This window comes from Salvelinus fontinalis, chromosome 41 (genome assembly GCF_029448725.1).
Source record: "Salvelinus fontinalis isolate EN_2023a chromosome 41, ASM2944872v1, whole genome shotgun sequence".
Taxonomy (NCBI): domain Eukaryota; kingdom Metazoa; phylum Chordata; class Actinopteri; order Salmoniformes; family Salmonidae; genus Salvelinus; species Salvelinus fontinalis.
The window spans coordinates 10,505,773-10,528,334 of record NC_074705.1 but is presented as its reverse complement, the minus strand read 5'-3'; the positions used below and the strand labels follow the sequence as shown (position 1 = coordinate 10,528,334).

Here is a 22,562-nt window from a genome sequence, read left to right as displayed (position 1 = left end):
ACAAATGAAAGAAATATTTATTTTACAAAAGGCTTACTTATAACCTATCTTAAACTAAATACGGAGCACACATTTAAAAAGACAGATCGAACGTAATTTATCCAAAGAAAATGTCTCAACAGAATGAAACAAAACACATTTTGCATATTTAAAGAACTGGTTTAGATTAATAAATAGGCCTACTATAATAACAATGATGTACAATAATAATAATGATAAACAAATAATTATAAATATTAAAAAATAATTGAAGTTCCAAAATTGCATCCTACAGTACCTGAATAGTGAGGTGTGTGATAAAAAAGTATTCTGCTAATATCATCTATCATGTAAATTATGTAGAACTGCATGAAATGTGTTAATAAAAGGCTGCTAAAACAAATTCTCCATGTGTGGAAATCCTAAAAACCTGTCTGCTCAACTGTATGCCACTACGCAAATACGATTATAGATACATGCAAACACACACACACACACACACACACACACACACACACACACACACACACACACACACACACACACACACACACACACACACACACACACACACACACACACACACACACACACACACACACACACACACACACACACACACACACACACTCTGTCTCTCTCTCTACAGCACTAAAGCCTGTAAGGGCCTCCAATTACTCTGATCTAAGGGATGACCTCTCTCTGGGTCTGTGGGGGCCATTTTACATGTCAATGCCTGAAGAGGAAGCAATGAGAGCAAGTACAGCACCACTGGGAAGCATTAGAGAGAGACAGCCCTGCCAAGCCGAGGAATATCTGTGGGTGTACAGTAGTTCACAAGGTCAAGTGAGCGGTGAACACATGATGGGACTACTGTAGATCTGGGGATGACAAAAAACAAAGGCCAAGTGTCTTTCATACAAATCGGATATTTGATTTTGTTAATCTACACCAGACGCGTTCATAACACGCCTGTTGAAATATGAAAACTGTGAACCAACTATATTAATTTGGTGCCATGTCAAAACATTTAGCTAGTTGCTGTTGCTAGCTAATTTGTCATGGGATATGAACATTGGGTTATTATTTTACCTGACAAGCACACAGTCTTCTTTTTAGCTGGTTATTTGAAGAATTTTGACACGGAGACAAACAAAATCGTGTTTCTCTACTCCGACGATTAATCCATAGATAAAAAGGGAAAGGTAGTTAGTTAGTTATCTTTGATTCATCTCTCCGTGTTTGTCTTTCAAGCACCCACGTGGTTTTGTATCTTCCTAATATCCAATAAGGAATGGACTTGCAGCACGCAAAGCATCTCAAATAGATCCAAGTTGTATTTTAGCGCTTGGCGACGCAGACGCTCGTTTACTAACACGAGCGGTGTGGGTGAAATGATTGAATAACATGTATGTGCACATTTATTTTGCAACGCGCGCTCACATGCACAACGTGGCCGGTGTGGTTTGCATGTAACAGTATTACAAATACCAAGGTATCCCCACAACCAAAGGGAATTCCCCATGTATTAAACATTGCCAACACTTTTAATTTGTATTTATTTAACATTTATTTAACTAGGCAAGTCAGTTCAGAACAAATTCTTATTTACAATGACGGGCCTATTCAGGTACTGCGTGGACGGTTGCTGGGATTAAAATAAATAATATATACACTGCTCAAAAAAATAAAGGGAACACTTAAACAACACAATGTAACTCCAAGTCAATCACACTTCTGTGAAATCAAACTGTTCACTTAGGAAGCAACACTGATTGACAATAAATTGGCCTGACAGACACAGCAAACCTTCTTGCCACAGCTCGCATTGATGTGCCATCTTGGATGAGCTGCACTACCTGAGCCACTTGTGTGGGTTGTAGACTCCGTCTCATGCTACCACTAGAGTGAGAGCACCGCCAGCATTCAAAAGTGACCAAAACATCAGCCAGGAAGCATAGGAACTGAGAAGTGGTCTGTGGTCACCACCTGCAGAATCACTCCTTTATTGGGGGTGTCTTGCTAATTGCCTATAATTTCCACCTTTTGTCTATTCCATTTGCACAACAGCATGTGAAATTTATTGTCAATCAGTGTTGCTTCCTAAGTGGACAGTTTGATTTCACAGAAGTGTGATTGACTTGGAGTTACATTGTGTTGTTTAAGTGTTCCCTTTATTTTTTTGAGCAGTGTATATATAATAATATAGGACAAAACACACATCACGCCAAGAGAGACAACCCAACACTACATGAAGAGAGACCAAAGACAACAACATAGCATGGCAGAAACACATGACAACACAGCATGGTAGCAACACAACATGACAACAACATGGTAGCAGCACAACATGGTAGCAGCACACAGCATGGTACAAACATTATTGGGCACAGACAACAGCACAAAGGGCAAGAAGGTAGAGACAACAATGCATCACGCAAAGTAGCCACAACTGTCAGTAAGAGTGTCCATGATTGAGTCTTTGAATCAAAAATTGAGGTAAAACTGTCCAGTTTAAGTGTTTGTTGCAGCTCGTTCCAGTAGCTAGCTACAGCGAACTGAAAAGAGGAGCGACCCAGGGATGTGTGTGCTTTGGGGACCTTTAACAGAATGTGACTGGCAGAACGGGTGTTGTATGTGGAGGATGAGTGCTGCAGTAGATATCTCAGATAGGGGGGAGTGAGGCCTAAGAGGGTTTTATAAATAAGCATCAACCAGTGGGTCTTGCGACAGTTATACAGAGATGACCAGTTTACAGAAGAGTATAGAGTGCAGTGATGTGCCCTATAAGGAGCATTGGTGGCACATCTGATGGCCGTATGGTAAAGAACATCTAGCCGCTCGAGAGCACCCTTACCTGCCATAGACAGGTTACTCACTTGGTTCAGCTTTGGCAGGAGACGTGTGGTTGAGTCCCTCCAGAGAGTCACTGCTGTCCTCCTCTAGGATGTAGTCAAAGTTGAGGATGAACATCATGACCATGCCCTCCTCGTTCTTCACTGGGATGATGTGGGTGTTACAAAGGAAGTCAGAGCCTACGGGACAGGAAACAGGAAAAAGAGACACAGGTTTCACACTAGAGTTGATGCTCATTGACATTTAGATATCTTTGTCCAAATAGGATGGTTTGGATAAAGGAAGGTGGGGAAAAAAGAGAACAGAAGGGAAAGGTCAAGAGAGAAATGTTTCTGGTGTGTGATCTTCTCAAATAGTGATATACATCTTTGGAAAAAAGGTCCTCATTTGGTAAACATTGTGTTATTCCAAACTCAAGGTATTTAGTAGGAAGCCCTATATGAATTCAATCCATTATTATCAGCAGTATGTTGAGGCCGGTAAAACATTATTACTGTTGACATTGTACTATCCAAAGAGATTCTCATTGTCAAATGCATCCAGTCTTCCTCCCTAATTGTTAGTCCCTTCCTGTGGATGAGCGATCACTGAAACCCCAAAATGGATTGTGTTAATACCAATTATGGTTCGATGCAATCAACCTAATCTCTGTCTCATTAAGGACATTTAAGTCATCACCGGGACTCAAATAAACGAGACGACGTCATCCCTTCAAGTGTAATTAACATGTTAATGTTCCCCATTCATCACAAGGCAGCATCGCCCCCAGAGTTAGCGGTGGTTTGTGATCGAAGCCCAGTGGGCAGGGGATGGACCGCGCATCCCGTATGAAAAAGGAAAACGATGCACTTCAAACACTCTGGGTTATATTGAGATTGAAATAGCAGACAACAACACTAAAATAGTCACACAGGTGTATTTCAAGCACACTGAAAACCCTGAATGTGCATTACAAATGATAAGCCATGCAGTACGCTTGCATTGGTCACTGTGTCAAAATGAATGAGGGACACTGAGAGATGAGAGTGAAGACAAATAGATTATGTTCAACTTTTCCTCTGCCTACAATGGAGGTGGAATCTCTGTCATGGCCTGTGTCATAGGCGTATGTTTTATATATCGATCATATGGCATCTCTTCTCTTAAAGTGCTTCTCTCTCAAGCGCATGCAGATCAAAGTCCTGCTGTCACCGCCAGCCTATTAATAGCTCAGCATGGTCCCACGAGGCAACCAGCCCTGACAGTTTTACGCCATGAAAAACACACATTACCGCCAGGAAACACACACATTTACATTTCACCAGACACTCTTATTCAGAGTGACTTACAGTAGTGAGTGCATACGTTCTAATACCTCTTTCATACCGGTCCCCCGTGGGAATCGAACCCACAACCCTGGTGCTGCAAGCGCCCTGCTCTACCAACTGAGCTACAAAAACACACACATGCTTACCACACCAACAAACACACACTTACAAAACACAAACATAGACACACACTTACAACACCAACAAACACCCACTTACAACACACACACAAACGCAGACACACACACACATACACGCACGCATGCAAGTAAGCACACACATACACACACACACACACGACCAAGAAACACTACCCTGTCCCCTCCTGTCTGTGTCACCAAACAACAACAACAACACCAGCGACCGACCAACCGTCCGATTGTTCTCCCCTCATTGGGGCTTCATAATCTATTTGGGGCCCCAGAATTCTCTAGGTCCTAATAGTAAGTCAGTGCCAGCAATATAGAACAGAGCCACAAATTAAAGGGGAAACAGGATTTACTATACAGCCTTTGTGTTATTTCGGTGGGTAGCGTTTGTACAGTATAAATTCATGTGTATGGAGACAGGGGTGTGTGTGGAGGCTGGGGTGTGTATGGAGGCTGGGGTGTGTGTGGAAGCTGGGGTGTGTGTGGAGGCTGGGGTGTGTATGGAGGCTGGGGTGTGTGTGGAAGCTGGGGTGTGTGTGGAGGCTGGGGTGTTTATGGAGGCTGGGGTGTGTGTGTTGTGAGGGTGTGATGATAATGATGGTGCTTTATAAACATGTCATCGTGTAATCTGGACTGACCTTGGTGACACTAGATTTGCATGTCTGTCTTTGCATGTGGGTGTGCTTCTGTGTGTGTCTGAGTGTGGCTCTGCGTTGTGGCGTGTGTGGGTTAAATCAATCTCTCTCAAGTTCAAATTATTCAAATGAGAGTTATTATCACGAAGGAGTCATAAATGGACCAATCCCATATGTAGCACTGCAGAAATCCCATATCAAGCACGGGGTACAAATGCATGCAAAATACAAGCACACTCTATCCACATGTCTGTCTGTCTGTCTGTCTGTCTGTCTGTCTGTCTGTCTGTCTGTCTGTCTGTCTGTCTGTCTGTCTGTCTGTCTGTCTGTCTGTCTGTCTGTCTGTCTGTCTGTCTCAGTCCCTCTGTAACGGCTATCGTCATATTCCTCCTCCTCGGACGAGGAGAGGCGAGAAGGATCGGACCAATACGCGGAGTGGTTAGTGTTCATGAAGAATGATTTATTATAACGGAAAAACTGAACACTGAAAATACAAAACAAGTAAACGAAGTGCAGAAAACAGATACAGTACCGTGTGGTGAAAACACAAACACGGAAACAAACACCCACAAAACACACGTGAAACCCAGGCTGCCTAAGTATGATTCTCAATCAGGGACAACGATTGACAGCTGCCTCTGATTGAGAATCATACCAGGCCGAACACAAAAATCCCAACATAGAAAATCAACCATAGACAAACCCACCCAACTCACGCCATGACCAACTAAAATAAATACAAGACAAAAGAAAACAGGTCAGGAACGTGACACCCTCTTCCTTTCCCAGCCCTATCTTCATCTACCTCTCTATCCCACCCTCTCTCTCTCTCTCTCTCTCTCTCTCTCTGACTCTGTGATGTGAGAAATAAGATATCCACCCAGTCTTCAGGAAGACACCTGATGTATTATAAACAGACTGATCAAAAGATCACCGCAGGTGCTGATGCTAATTTCTGCTTGTCCGCCTGCATATTCAGTCGCAACAGCAGATCTGACACACACACACACACACACACACACACACACACACACACACACACACACACACACACACACACACACACACACACACACACACACACACACACACACACACACACACACACACACACACACACACACACACACACACACACACACACAGCCTACCAGTGGCACTAATTAGGCGGATGTTCCCTGTCCAACTAAATGTAATAGGCCATGATGAAGCTGATTTCCATGGTGCTATGTAATGGGAGAACACACCTGTAAATACAATACATCACTGAGGAAGATCAGGGCCTGTATTCATGAAGTGTCTCAGAGTAGGAGTGCTGATCTACGATCAGGTCCTCTCTGTCTGTTCAATCTTGTGAAAATGGGCGCTGGTCTTTACAGTATTGTACCTAGTGGGTATTTCTGTATACAGTAACATACAACCGCAGTATTGGAAACTTACTATAGTACAATTCCGTCTATCTTGTTTAGTTAAAAAATAACATGAACATATTTTTTGGATTCAAGTAATGATTTAGCATTTGAACGATTTAACGTTCTTCCTCCCCCTACAATCTCTCTCTACTTAGTCAGAGGAGGGGGCTGAAATCAGCTGTTTCCAGCTACAATAGTAATTTACAACATTAACAATGTCTAGCTAGTGATGGCCAAATGTTATGGCTATACATGCCACAGCAGATGTAAATGACAGGAAGAGAGAAAAGACAATGTCTTTTTATTCAAATTACATTGACGGTAGTTAATTGAAAAGCAACAATGATGTCACAAATTCAAGATACATTTCGATGTTTGTCCAACTGCAGCATTCGCCACGTTGAGAAAAGTTCAGGAAAAGGACGATTCCTAATAATTTATGTTATTTCTCCTATCCCAGTCAAGTTTTCGACGTCTAGTGTAAATGAGTCAGAAACATTTTCAACTGCTACTGTAGTGACTGAAGCCTTGAAATCCATTTGACGAACAACAGGGGGTTTGGGAGTGTGTTCCATCATTCTGAGTTGAAAGCTTGTGTGTGTGTGTGTGTGTGTGTGTGTGTGTGTGTGTGTGTGTGTGTGTGTGTGTGCGTGCGAATACACAACAAAGTTGCCTATGTGTGCTTACTGCTCATAATTAAATATAGCATTTGGGGAAATTTCCGTTTCAAGATGCTGGAAAATGTCATTAGATTCTATTTCCACTATCAATAATTAAAACAATGGTGTTCATCAAGAGGCTCCATCGCAGCAGCTGAAGCACACAGGCAGTCAGTCTCCGGTCCCTTTAATAGAGAATCATCAACCCTGTCAAGTCATCTTCTCTTTCTGTCTCTCTCTCTCTATCTCTCTGTCTGTCTGTCAGTCTCTCTCTCTGCCCCCCCCCCCCCCCTAACTCCCTCTCCCCCTCAATCTCTGCCAGTTCCACAGCTTCTACCAACTACACTACAGTACAACAACCCACCTAGGAGATAATTGCGTATGGATAGTTCTTGACAGATGGTTCCATAGATAGGTATATACTGCGAACGTCCCTGCAGTGGGAGTCATTTTAGATTGCACTCTCAGAGGACAGGGACAGTGGTGGGAAGTTAGAGTAGCGGGAGGTAGGGAAGTGACACTGATGAGAGCTGAGGCGTGCAGCAATGGTGGAGCTAACTGATGGTTGGTACCGTATTGGCCTGAGGGCAGAAACCACAGTAGAAGCTAATTCCTGACAGCTGCCAGTGCAGGGGAGAGGGAGAGAGCTGTTTCAGGAGTTGCTCTGGACGAGATTATTTCACCTCCGTAGTGAAAGTCGCAGTCCCTCTTCTAGTTAACCTGTGCACTGTACAGTACCGCACTTCAATTCCAAGTTGTCGTCGCGATTAGATGTTTTTAAGGCAATTGACAAGGAAAGGAGGAAGGAGAATCCACATGCTGCTTGGTCCTTTTTGATCTGTGTATCATTTCCTACTCCAGCACCCGCATGTTGGATGTGCATGTTCCTCCGTTCTCTTCAATTGTCAAAGCTTCCTTAATGGTCGACTAGACGCTTTCCGCCCACCTTCAGAGAGAGAGAGAGAGAGACACTCAAGCAGCCCATGGAGGCTCCAGAAATGTAATCCTCCCTCCAGGGGACATTTAAAAACACAAAGAGAGGAGAGCAACTGATCCTGGAGGGAAGGGAATGCGTTACTCTAGCCCAGGGTTTCCCCTATGTCCTAACTCCATTAGGCGGGCCCCTCCCATGCAGCTCTGTGTCCTTGCTCTGGTTTGTATTCGCTAATGCACAACGTAGCAAAACACTGCGCAACTAAAAAACAAGCGTTTGTTATTGGACCGGTTCAGGTAGTTGCTCCCTTTTTCTGTCCATTTTTCTTTAGTTTGGTGCCTGGTAAATACGACCCTGTCTATGTCCTCAATGGATTGATGAGGTGATGCTACTTTTGTTTTGTTAATCTGTTGGATGCATTCAGCACCATACAGTGTCCCTGCAAACGCAAATGGCCGACTTGTCTAGAAAACCATGGAGAGTGATTGAAGGCTCAGTGGGTTCTAGAAAGAGCCAAGCTCTGAGTGGAGCTAGAAATACACTGAGTATACAAAAAACATTAAGAAGATGACATAGACTGACCAGGTGAATCCAGGTGAAAGCCATGATCCCTTATTGATGTCACTTGTTAAATCCACTTCAATCAGTGTAGATGAAGGGGAGGAGACAGGTTAAAGAAGGATGTTTAAGCCTTGAGACAATTGAGACATGGATTGTGTACGTGTGCCATTCCCGAAGGTGAATGAGCAAGACAAAATATTTAAGTGCCTTTGAACGGGGTATCGTAATAGGTGGCAGGCGCACCGGTTTGTGTCAAGAACTGCACTCTGCTGGGTTTTTCACACTCAACAGTTTTCCATGTGTATCAAGAATGGTCCACCACCCAAAGAACATCCAGCCAGCTTGACACAACTGTGGGAAGCATTGGAGTCAACATGGGCCAGCAACTCAATATTAGGAAGGTGTTCCCAATGTCTGGTATACTCAGTGTATACATCATCACACTCCAGACAAAATCAGACTAGTCACATGCTGGCGCTACATAGGCGCTGCATAAAGCATAAGCTACCATCGTTTTTCCAAAGAGGCTGATTTACACTTGAGTAGGCTTCAACATACGACATGCTCATTTCAGTATTTTACAGATGTTGAAATGTAGAGGACACCTGCTGGAAATGTGTTGGCTTCTAGCTATTTGTACCTAACACATACACAATACAGTATCTTTTTCATTCAATGTCACTTCTTCACCGTTTGACCGAGTCCAAACTTTCAAGTAAGGAAAGTCTATGGCCGTGTCCGAATACCCGTACTTGTCCATGTCTTTATTCCACGTTTTGAGTGTCGAGCACTGAAACACAGTTATCATACAGCTCATAGCCTTCCTTTGGAGAGTAACGCTTGACGCAGGTTCAAATGGACAGAAATTAGTAGAAATAGCAAGCAGTAAATGTCAGCGTTTTGCCAATGCAAATGTGGGCGTCAACTCTAATGGAGAAGAATGGCAGAAATGATGAAGGGATGAAATAGGTCCCGGGGCGTTCTCTTATGGCATTGGAGGGTTGGCTGATTTGATCTCCGTCAAAGGCCGTCCTTGGGCTGGGCTAAAGTGTGGATGCCAGCTTGGCATTTAGCATTAGTAATGGACTGGTGACTTCCTGTGAGGCAAGCCCAGAGTTGGGTAGGATACTTTCTAAATGTAATCCGTTACAGTTACTAGTTACCTGTCCCAAATTGTAATCTGTAACATAACTTTTGGACTCCCCAAACTCAGTAACATAATCTGATTACATTCAGTTACTTTTAGATTGCTTTCCCCTTAAGAGGCATGAGAAGAAGACACAAATGTATGTTACTAATTGAATGGCATCAATTGCTGGATAAATCTATGTTAAAGTTTACATAACTGGATGTATGGATGTTACATTTTACTTTATGGGTTGGTTATGAAGGCTTCTTCTAACCCATCGCTTTCTACAACATACAATAATACGATTAAATGATATCTTTACATTAAAAACCAAAGTCAGAATTCCGCTCATTCCATTAAATGTTATACCACTTGATCTTCAAGAATAGGACTTGGAAATATGGCAGTATAGATTAGCCACATTTTCTTACCTGAGCATAACCCCAAAACTAAGGACTCATTAGCCAGCCTAACTCAGTTTATGATTTCGTTGTCATGGAGGACTGACTTGGCTCATTGATAAGAGTTTAAAAATAAATGCTGCACTCATGGAATGGCATTCTTTAAGCACAACTGAAAAGTGCTATTTACATGTGAAAAATGAATGACATACGCTTCATTTGCTTTAGGCCTATCGTTTAAAGTGTACAGTCGTGGCCAAAAGTTTTGAGAATGACACAAATATACATTTTCAAAGTCTGCTGCCCCAGTTTGTATGATGGCAATTTGCATATACTCTAGAATGTTATGAAGAGAGATCAGATGAATTGAAATTCATTGCAACGTCCCTCTTTGCCATGCAGATTAACTGAATCCAACCAAAAAAACATTTCCACTGCTTTTCAGCCCTGCCACAAAAGGACCAGCTGACATCATGTCAGTGATTCTCTCGTTAACACAGGTGTGAGTGTTGACGAGGACTAGGCTGGAGATCACTCTGTCATGCTGATTGAGTTCGAATAACAGACTGGAAGCTTCAAAAGGAGGGTGGTCCTTGGAATCATTGTTCTTCCTCTGTCAACCATGGTTACCTGCAAGGAAACACGTGCCGTCATCATTGCTTTGCACAAAAAAGACTTCACTGGCAAGGATATTGCTGCCAGTAAGATTGCACCTAAATCAACCATTTATCGGATCATCAAGAACTTCAAGGAGAGTGGTTCAAATGTTGTGAAAAAGGCTTCAGGGCGCCCAAGAAGGTCCAGCAAGTGCCAGGACCGTCTCCTAAAGTTGATTCAGCTGTGGGATCGGAGCACGACCAGTACAGAGCTTGCTCAGGAATGGCAGCAGGCAGGTGTGAGTGCATCTGCACGCACAGTGAGGCAAAGACTTTTGGAGGATTGGCTGGTGTCAAGAAGGGCAGCAAACATCAGGGACAGACTGATATTCTGCAAAAGGTACAGGTATTGAACTCTGATGTCTCCCCTTTCCGATTGTTTGGGGCATCCGGAAAAAAGCTTGTCCGGAGAAGACAAGGTGTGTGCTACCATCGGTCCTGTGTCATGCCAACAGTAAAGCATCCTGAGACCATTCATGTGTGGGGTTGTTTCTCAGCCAAAGGAGTGGGCTCACTCACAATTTTGCCTAAGAACACAGCCATGAATAAAGAATGGTACTAACACATCCTCCGAGAGCAACTTCTCCCAACCATCCAGGAACAGTTTGGTGACGAACAATGCCTTTTCCGGCATGATGGAGCACCTTGCCATAAGGCAAAAGTGATAACTAAGTGGCTCGGGGAACAAAACATCAATATGTTGGGTCCATGGCAAGGAAACTCCCCAGACCTTAATCCCATTGAGAACTTGTTGTCAATCTTCAAGAGGCGGGTGGACAAACAAAACCCCGCAAATTCTGACAAACTCCAAGCATTGATTATGCAAGAATGGGTTGCCATCAGTCAGGATGTCGCCCAGAAGTTAATTGACAGCATGCCAGCATCCGGCGCCGACAGAAATGGCCGCCTCGCTTCACGTTCCTAGGAAACTATGCAGTATTTTGTTTTTTTACATGTTATTTCTTACATTGGTACCCCAGGTAATCTTAGGTTTCATTACATATAGTTGGGAGGAACTACTGAATATAAGAGCAACGTCAACTTACCATCATTACGACCAGGAAAATGACTTTCCCGAAGCGGATGCTGTGTTTTGCCTTCCACCCAAGACAATGGATCTGATCCCAGCAGGCGAACCTAATCAACGTCGCCGTAAAAGGGGCAAACGAAGCGTTCTTCTGGTCAGGCTCCGGAGACGGGCACATCGCGCACTACTCCCTACTCGCCAATGTCCAGTCTCTTGACAACAAGGTTGATGAAATCCGAGCAAGGGTTGCCTTCCAGAGAGACATCAGAGACTGTAACGTTCTTTGCTTCACGGAAACATGGCTCACTCGAGAGACGCTATCGGAGTCGTTGCAGCCAGCTGGTTTCTTCACGCATCGCGCCGACAGAAACAAGCATCTTTCTGGTAAGAAGAGGGGCGGGGGGGTATGCCTTATGATTAACGAGACGTGGTGTGATCATAACAACATACAGGAACTCAAGTCCTTCTGTTCACCTAACTTAGAATTCCTCACAATCAAATGTCGACCGCATTATCTACCAAGGGAATTCTCTTCGATTATAATCACAGCCGTATATATTCCCCCCCAAGCAGACACATTGATGGCCCTGAACGAACTTCTTTTGACTCTATGGAAACTGGAAACCATATATCCTGAGGCTGCATTCATTGTAGCTGGGGATTTTATCAAGGCTAATCTGAAAACAAGACTCCCTAAATTCTATCAGCATATCGATTGCGCAACCAGGGCTGGTAAAACCCTGGATCATTGTTATTCTAACTTCCGCGACGCATATAAGGCCCTCCCCCGCCCTCCTTTCGGAAAAGCTGACCACGACTCAATTTTGTTGCTTCCAGCCTACAAACAGAAACTAAAACAAGAAGCTCCCGCGCTCAGGTCTGTTCAACGCTGGTCCGACCAATCTGATTCCACGCTTCAAGACTGCTTCGATCAAGTGGATTGGGATATGTTCCGCATTGCGTCCAACAACAACATTGACGAATACGCTGATTCGGTGAGCGAGTTCATTAGAAAGTGCATCGGCGATGTTGTATCCACAGCAACTTTTAAAACATTCCCAAACCAGAAACCGTGGATTGATCGCAGCATTCGCGCAAAACTGAAAGAGCGAACCACTGCTTTTAACCGGGCAAGGTGACCGGAAACATGACCGAATACAAACAGTGTAGCTATTCCCTCCGCAAGGCAATCAAACAAGCTAAGCGTCAGTATAGAGACAAAGTTGCAATTCAAAGTTGCAATTCAACGGCTCAGACACAAGAGGTATGTGGCAGGGTCTACAGTCAATCAAGGATTACAAAAAGATAACCAGCCCCGTCGCGGACCAGGATGTCTTGCTCCCAGACAGACTAAATAACTTCTTTGCTCGCTTTGAGAACAATACAGTGCCACTGACACGGCCCGCTACCAAAACCTGCGGACTCTCTTTCACTGCAGCCGACGTGAGTAAAACATTTAAACGTGTTAACCCTCGCAAGGCTGCAGGCCCAGACGGCATCCCCAGCCGCGTCCTCAGAGCATGCGCAGACCAGCTGGCTGGCGTGTTTATGGACATATTCAATCAATCCTTATCCCAGTCTGCTGTTCCCACATGCTTCAAGAGGGCCACCATTGTTCCTGTTCCCAAGAAAGCTAAGGTAACTGAGCTAAATGACTACCGCCCCGTAGCACTCACTTCCGTCATCATGAAGTGCTTTGAGAGACTAGTCAAGGACCATATCACCTCCACCCTACCTGACACCCTAGACCCACTCCAATTTGCTTACCGCCCCAATAGGTCCACAGACGACGCAATCGCAACCACACTGCCCTAACCCATCTGGACAAGAGGAATACCTATGTGAGAATGCTGTTCATCGACTACAGCTCAGCATTTAACACCATAGTACCCTGCAAACTCGTCATCAAGCACGAGACCCTGGGTCTCAACCCCGCCCTGTGCAACTGGGTACTGGACTTCCTGACGGGCCGCCCCCAGGTGGTGAGGGTAGGTAACAACCTCTCCACCCTGCTGATCCTCAACACTGGGGCCCCACAAGGGTGCGTTCTGAGCCCTCTCATGTACTCCCTGTTCACCCACGACTTCGTGGCCATGCACGCCTCCAACTCAATCATCAAGTTTGAGGAAGACACTACATTGGTAGGCTTGATTAACAACAACGACGAGACGGCCTACAGGGAGGAGGTGAGGGCCTTCGGAGTGTGGTGTCAGGAAAATAACCTCACACTCAATGTCAACAAAACAAAGGAGATGATTGTGTTGTGGACTTCCGGAAACAGCAGAGGGAGCACCCCCCTATCCACATCGACGGGACAGTAGTGGAGAGGGTAGTAAGTTTTAAGTTCCTCGGCATACACATCACGGACAAACTGAATTGGTCCACCCACAAAGACAGCGTTGTGAAGAAGGCGCAGCAGCGCCTCTTCAACCTCAGGAGGCTGAAGAAATTCGGCTTGTCACCAAAAGCACTCACAAACATCTACAGAGGCACAATGAAGAGCATCCTGTCAGGCTGTATCGCCGCCTGGTATGGCAACTGCTCCGCCCACAACAGTAAGGCTCTCCAGAGGGTAGTGAGGTCTGCACAAAGCATCACTGGGGGCAAACTACCTGCCCTCCAGGACACCTACACCACCCGATGTCACAGGAAGGCCATAAAGATCATCAAGGACAACAACCACCCGAGCCACTGCCTGTTCACCCCGCTATCATCCAGAAGGCGAGGTCAGTACAGGTGCATCAAAAAAAGGACAGAGAGACTGAAAAACAGCTTCTATCTCAAGGCCATCAGACTGTTAAACAGCCACCACTAACATTGAGTGGCTGCTGCCAACATACTGAGTCAACTCCAGCTCACTTTAATAATGGAAATTGATGGAAATTGATAAAAAATGTATCACTAGCCACTTTAAACAATGCCACTTAATATAATGTATATGTATATACTGTACTCTATATCATCTACTGCATCTTGCCATCTTTATGTAATACATGTATCACTAGCCACTTTAAACTATGCCACTTTATGTATATATACCCTACATTACTCATCTCATATGTATAGACTGTACTCGATACCATCTACTGCATCTTGCCTATGCCGTTCTGTACCATCACTCATTCATATATCTTTATGTACATATTCTTTATCCCTTTACTCCTGTGTGTATAAGGTAGTAGTTGTGGAATTGTTAGGTTAGATTACTCGTTGGTTATTACTGCATTGTCGAAACTAGAAGCACAAGCATTTCGCTACACTTGCATTAACATCTGCTAACTGTCACGAACGTTTGGAGGATTGACGGACCAAAACGCAGCATTAGGAAAATAAGCCATCTCCTTTTATTGACGAAGAAGGCAAAACGAAACAAACACACTTACGAACTAATCAAAACAATAAACGATCGTGAAGCTAAATAAACGATGTGCATACACAGGCTACAAACGTTTAACATAGACAACTACTCACATCAAATGAAAGCCTATGGCTACCCTAAATATGGCTCCCAATCAGAGACAACAGAAATCAGCTGTCTCTAATTGGGAACTCATTCAGGCAACCATAGACTCTCCTAGACAACTAAACATACATAGACAACGCTAGACACATGTACTCAACACAAACCCATATACTACACCCAACACCCCCTTTACCATAGAAATCACCCAAAACCAACAAAACACAAACATTCCCCATGTCACACCCTGACCTAACTAAAATAATAAAGAAAACAAAGAATACTAAGGCCAGGGCGTGACATAACCCCCCCCTTAAGGTGCGAACTCCGGGCGCACCATTACACAGTCTAGGGGAGGGTCTGGGTGGGCTTCCATCCACGGTGGCGGCTCCGGCTCTGGTCGTGGTCCCCACGTCACCACAGTCCCTAACCGCCTCCTTAGCTTCCTCCAAATGACCCCCCTCCACATTAACCCCACTGCATTAAGGGGCAGTTCCGGACTAAGGGGCAGCTCCGGACTAAGGGGCAGTACCAGGGTAAGGGGCAGTACCAGGGTAAGGGGCAGCTCCGAACTAAGGGGCAGTACCAGGGTAAGGGACAGCACCAGGATAAGGGGCAGCACCAGGATAAGGGGCAGCTCCGGACTGAGGAACGGCAGCTCCGGACTGAGGGACTGCAGCTCCGGACTGAGGGACGGCCCATGGCTGGCTGACAGATCTGGCTGCTCATGGCTGGCTGACGGATCTGGCTGCTCATGGCTGGCTGACGGATCTGGCTGTTCATGGCTGGCTGACGGATCTGGCTGCTCATGGCTAGCTGACGGATCTGGCTGCTCATGGCTAGCTGACGGATCTGGCTGCTCATGGCTAGCTGACGGATCTGGCTGCTCATGGCTAGCTGACGGATCTGGCTGCTCATGGCTAGCTGACGGATCTGGCTGCTCATGGCTAACTGACGGATCTGGCTGCTCATGGCTGGCTGACGGATCTGGCTGCTCATGGCTAGCTGACAGCTCTGGCAGATCCTGTCTGGTTGGCGGCTCTGGCAGATCCTGTCTGGTTGGCGGCTCTGGCAGATCCTGTCTGGTTGGCGGCTCTGGCAGATCCTGTCTGGTTGGCGGCTCTGGCAGATCCTGTCTGGTTGGCGGCTCTGGCAGATCCTGTCTGGTTGGCGGCTCTGGCAGATCCTGTCTGGTTGGCGGCTCTGGCAGATCCTGTCTGGTTGGCGGCTCTGGCAGATCCTGTCTGGTTGGCGGCTCTGGCAGATCCTGTCTGACGGACGGCTCTAGCGGCTCCTGTCTGGCGGGCGGCTCAGTAGGCTCATGGCAGACGGGCGGCTTTGCAGGCTCATGGCAGACGGGCGGCTTTGCAGGCTCATTGCAGACGGATGGCTCAGATGGCGCTGGGGAGACGGATGGCTCAGATGGCGCTGGGGAGACGGATGGCTCAGATGGCGCTGGGGAGAACCCTTCTCAGGGCTAGTGCGGGGAGCAGCAACAGGACGCACAAGACTCTGAGGACACACAGGAGGCTTAGTGCGTGGTTTAGGCACTGGTGGTAAAGGGCTGGAGACACGCACCATATGGCTAGTGCGTGGAGGAGGCACTGGTGGTACTGGGTTGGGGCGGGGAGGTGGCGCCGGAAATACCGGACCGTGCAGGCGTACTGGCTCCCTTGAGCGCCGAGCCTGCCCAACCCTACCTGGTTGTATGCTCCCCGTCGCCTGACCAGTGCGGGGAGGTGGAAAAACCCGCACCGGCCTATGTAGGCGAACCGGGGACACCATGCGTAAGGCTGGTACCATGTACGCCGGCCCGAGGAGACGCACTGGTGACCAGATGCGTTGGGCCGGCTTCATGACATACGGCTCAACGCTCAGTCTAGCCCGGCCGATACGAGGAGCTGGAATGTACCGAACCGGGCTATGCACGCATACAGGAGACACCGTGCGCTCTACTGCGTAACACGGTGTCTGCCCGTACTCTCGCTCTCCACGGTAAGTACAGGGAGTAGGCGCAGGTTTCCTACCTGACTTCGCCACACTCCCTTTAAGGCCCCCCCCAAGAAATTTTTGGGTTGAACTCACGGGCTTCCAGCCTTGTCTCCGTGCTGCCTCATATCGCCTCCTCTCGGCTTTAGCTGCCTCCAGCTCTTCACGAGGAAGGCGATATTCTCCCGGTTGTGCCCACGGCCCCTTACCATCCAGTATCTCCTCCCATGTCCACGAATCCTGTGTAGGTGGGTCCTGTTGCCGCTTTACATGCCGCTTGGTCCTGTATTGGTGAGTAGTTCTGTCACGAACGTTTGGAGGATTGACGGACCAAAACGCAGCATTAGGAAAATAAGCCATCTCCTTTTATTGACGAAGAAGGCAAAACGAAACAAACACACTTACGAACTAATCAAAACAATAAACGATCGTGAAGCTAAATAAACGATGTGCACACACAGGCTACAAACGTTTAACATAGACAACTACTCACATCAAATGAAAGCCTATGGCTACCCTAAATATGGCTCCCAATCAGAGACAACAGAAATCAGCTGTCTCTAATTGGGAACTCATTCAGGCAACCATAGACTCTCCTAGACAACTAAACATACATAGACAACGCTAGACACATGTACTCAACACAAACCCGTATACTACACCCAACACCCCCTTTACCATAGAATCACCCAAAACCAACAAAACACAAACATTCCCCATGTCACACCCTGACCTAACTAAAATAATAAAGAAAACAAAGAATACTAAGGCCAGGGCGTGACACTAACCATGTGTGTATGTGACAAATCAAATTTTATTTTATTTGATTTGATTGCAGAGGTCTTGAAAAAGAAGGGTCAACACTACAAATATTGGCTCTTTGCATCAACTTCATGTAATTGTCAATAAAAGCCTTTGACACTTATGAAAGGCTTGTAATTATACTTCAGTATTCCATAGTAACATCTGACAAAAATATCTAAAGACACTGAAGCAGCAAACTTTGTGGAAATTAATATTTGTGTCATTCTTAAAACTTTTGGCCACAACTGTACACCTACGCTGTCACGATCGCGTTGACATGAACGAGAGGACCAAGGCGCAACATGATTTGAATACATCTTCTTTAATTTATAACGGCGAAGATGATCACCAAACACTTATACAACACTAACAAAAAACAACAAACGATCGTGAAACTTCAAACGTAAGTGCACACACAGACTACTTACATCGACATAGACATATACAATGACCCACAAACAGCTAAAGCCTATGGCAGCCTTAAATATGGCTCCCAATTAGAGACAACCGAAATCAGCTGTCTCTAATTGAGAACCCATTCCGGCCACCATAGACTTCCCTAGACAACTACACCCAACATAGACACAGCTAGACACATATACTCAACACAAAACCATAAACTACAACCAACACCCCCTCTACCATATAATAACCCAAAATACACACATACCCCATGTCACACCCTGACCTAACTAAAATAATAAATAAAACAAATAATACTAAGGCCAGGGCGTGACATACGCCTATATTCATTTCACTGACAACCCTAAGAGGAGATATCTAAGCTCATTTGGAAATATTGATTTCCATATGTAGAATATATATCGAAATGGAGAGTGTATAACCTACAAAATATTTTTCTTATCCCTGCCAATATGTCGTTTGGCTGATCTCCTTTGACGGTAGCTTGCTGGGCAGGGTGTTGTTTTGCAGGGATCTGGTGCACTGCTAGGATCTGGATAAGCTAGCCTCTAGGACTGTAGCCATATGGGGAGAGGATGGAGGGAAAATAGGAGGAGAGAAAATAGGGGGGATGGAGGGAAGAGAGAGGAGGAGAGAGAAGAGGGGGGATGGAGGGAAGAGAGAGGAGGAGAGAGAAGAGGGGGGATGGAGGGAAGAGAGAGGAGGAGAGAGAAGAGGGGGGATGGAGGGAAGAGAGAGGAGGAGAGAGAAGGGGGAAGAATACCGCCTGCCTGGCTGGCTACTTTGTTTGCTGCTTGGAGGCTGTTGTAATGCCATCAAGTCAGTCAATCAGTCAGTCAATCAGTCAGTCAATCAGTCAGTCAGTCAAAGCAATACATAGATTTTGTTCCTGTTCAGAAGTAACACACCTGTTTCAAAAATACAACAAATCAACAAGGATCTCATTCATTGATTCAGATGTTTAAAAGCCTGAACACCCTGCCCTACATCCCCGCGGGTGACATTTGTGGAGATAAAATATAGGAGTGTCTACAGATGTTAGATCTTAATTTGATCACACTGTTGCAGGATAACTCTCTTCTAGTGTATTTCTGGTTAAAAAAAGACTTCTTAAAGTTTGTCATTTCCACTTTGAAAACATTTTTTTTATCAACTCCTACAAAAATGACCATTAATTAGAATCCACATAATAATTCACATTTCAGTGTTAGTGCTGGATTATTTTCCTGCTGTAGCAAACAGGTCCAAATTAAGATCCTACATCTGTATATGGTGTCTTACACGGGCATGGCCCTATGTAGGCAACCCTATGGCTAAGTCTTAGGCATATCCAGTATCACAACTAGGGCACTAATGACAATTAACAGAATTAAGAACAGAATTCTCAATTTCTTTTGACAAAACGTATCATTGAACGTCCCACAATCCCTTGAACAGCACGAACAGCACGACTCAGCAATCTGCACATCTCATGAGAATGGAATTGACAATCGTCATGGCTACAGTGAGCTCCAGTGCTTCAGGTGCTGGTAGAGACATGCCATGATAGATTAGAGAAGAGGACAAGAGAATATATGTTGGCTGGTTCCATCCTCCATCTGTTGCTATGACAACACTATGCGGTAACTCTGTGACTAAAACAATCTCTGGTTTAGGGGTACATGAGGAGGGGGAGGGGCACAATAGGCAAGAGAGGAATTCATTGTGAAATGAAACTGATTTCCAAATGGTCATGCAAAGACACAGCGGAAAATTTGCACCAAATGAAGTAGCCTGAAATAAATGATTTTACTGTTTCTACAGTAGGCCTACATTGTACACCCAATGTAGGAAGTGCTTATATTTGTCCTGTTTCACACAATGTAGTGTCATACATAACCAACCAATGCAAGAGTTTGCTTATTGCTTCAACATGCAAGCCGCCTGCTCTCCGACACACCTACCAACAGGCTAGGACGTCATAAACTTTGACGGTAGTGCAAATCGAACGGGTGCACAAGGAAAACCTATCCACAACAACACAGCTATTCATCCCTGTCATATTGTACACTATATATACAAAATTATGTGGACACCCCTTCAAATTAGTGGATTTGGCTATTTCAGCCACACCCGTTGCCGATAGGTGTATTTAATCGAGCACACAGCCACATTTCCAAAAAGTCAGTTTATCAAATTTCTGCTCTGCTGGAGCTGCCTCGAATACTGTAAGTGCTGCTATTGTGAAGTGGAAACGTTTAGGAGCAACAACGACTCAGCAGCAAAGTGGTAGGCCACACAATCTCACAGAACAGGACTGCTGACTGCTGAATTGCATAGCGCGTAAAAATCATCTGTCCTCGTTCGCAACACTCACTACCTAGTTCTAAACTGCCTCTGGAAGCAACGTCAGCACAATAACTGTTCGTTGGGAGCTTCACCATGCGCAATGCCAAGCATCGGCTGGAGTAGTGTAAAGCTCGTCAGCATTGGACTCTGGAGCCGTGGAAACGAGTTCTCACGCTTCACCATCTGGCAGTCCGACAGACAAATCTGGGTTTGGTGGATGCCAGGAGAACTCAACCTGCCCGAATGCATATATGTCAACTGTAAAGTTAGGTGGAGGATGAATAATGGTATGGGGCTCTTTTTCATGGTTCGGGTTAGGCCCCTTAGTTCCAGTGAAGGCAAATCTTAACGCTACAGCATACAATTACATTCTAGACGATTCTGTGCTTCCAACTTTGTGGAAACAGTTTGGGGAAAGGCCCTTTCCTGTTTCAGCATGACAGGGGGGGCAGAGAGTGGGAGAGAGAGAGAGAGAGAGAGAGAGAGAGAGAGAGAGAGAGAGAGAGAGAGAGAGAGAGAGAGAGAGAAAGATGGGGAAAAGAGAGGGAGAGACAGAGAGAGACAGAGAGAGCGAGAGAAAGAATGGGAAAAGAGAGGGGGAGAGAGAGAGACAGACAGATAGCTGGTGCCAGGCTCATCTATAATTGAGACAGGCTGCTCAGAGGAGCTTGGACTAAAATCAAGAGGGTGTCCCCGTGATGGAAATATCCATCCAATATTAAGCAGCACCTGAATTCTCCTCCCTCCCACTCACTGTATCTCTCTCTCCCACTATCCCTCTCTATTTTCATCCCTCCCTCTTTCCTTTCTCCATCTCTCACCATCTCCTCCCTCCCTTTCTCCTTCTCTGCCCCTCTTTCTTCCTCCCGTCTTTCAAACTCTTTTGCTTCAGTAGCATATGCACTGTTGATGACATTACCTCAGTCTTCTCTCCTGATTCAGTGAGACTGTGGAACCTGATATAGCAGATTTGACTACAGGCCATACTGCAGAGAGATGATCTTGTTTGCACAGCAAATTCACATAAAAATGACATTCCACTATCTGCTCTTGAAAGTCATTCAATTCAATTGATGGCTTTATGCAGATATCATCGCTCGTATCACCACTCATGATTCCAGATGGGATAGGTCGGGGTGGGTGTTATAGCCCTTTTATCTTCTAGGAAATGTGCATACTACTGCAGGTTGGTACTTTGTCATTCCAATGGTGACAGAGAGCTTCGCATCATGCTATTTAGATGTGTTCAGTGCCTATGGCGGAAACCCAGAGTGAATGATAGGGATTTTAATGTAGCCAATGAATGCAAATTATTGTCTCACTGATATTATAAGTACCAAACAAAACTGAACAAAGACAATAACTAAACAGATTGGACGTAAAAACGCACACACACACACACACACACACACACACACACACACACACACACACACACACACACACACACACACACACACACACACACACACACACACACACACACACACACACACACACACACACACACACACACACACACACACACACACACACACACACACACGGGGTAGTCATGGTGTAGTCAATGTGATGTTTCATTTTTAAAATGCCACTGATTGGAACGAGTCATTATTGTGGCACCTACAGATCTAGACAGACAGCGCAACAGAGAGAGAGAGAGAGATAGAGAGAGACAGTGAGCGAGAGAGATGGGGGAGAGAGCAAGCAGAGAGAGAGAGAGCAGAGAGCAGAAAGAGAGAGCATGGAGAGAGAAATAGAGCAGAGAAAGCGAGAGAGAGAGAGAGAGTAAAAGTGAGAGTTTGTGTTGAATCAGGTATGCAAAACACTGAAATTCTAGTCACCAACTCGGC

General features: G+C 45.4%; 1 protein-coding gene across 5 annotated transcripts in view; it reads right to left on the bottom strand.

The window, feature by feature from the left end:
* LOC129840687 (potassium voltage-gated channel subfamily H member 7-like) overlaps positions 1 to 22,562 on the bottom strand; it is an 84,294-nt gene that overhangs the window by 56,838 nt on the left and 4,894 nt on the right. For all 5 annotated transcript variants that reach the window (XM_055908761.1, XM_055908762.1, XM_055908765.1 and 2 more), the window contains exon 3: positions 2,859 to 3,014. In XM_055908761.1, coding sequence (XP_055764736.1) covers positions 2,859 to 3,014 — 156 coding nt within the window. The remainder of the gene's footprint in view (positions 1 to 2,858; positions 3,015 to 22,562) is intronic.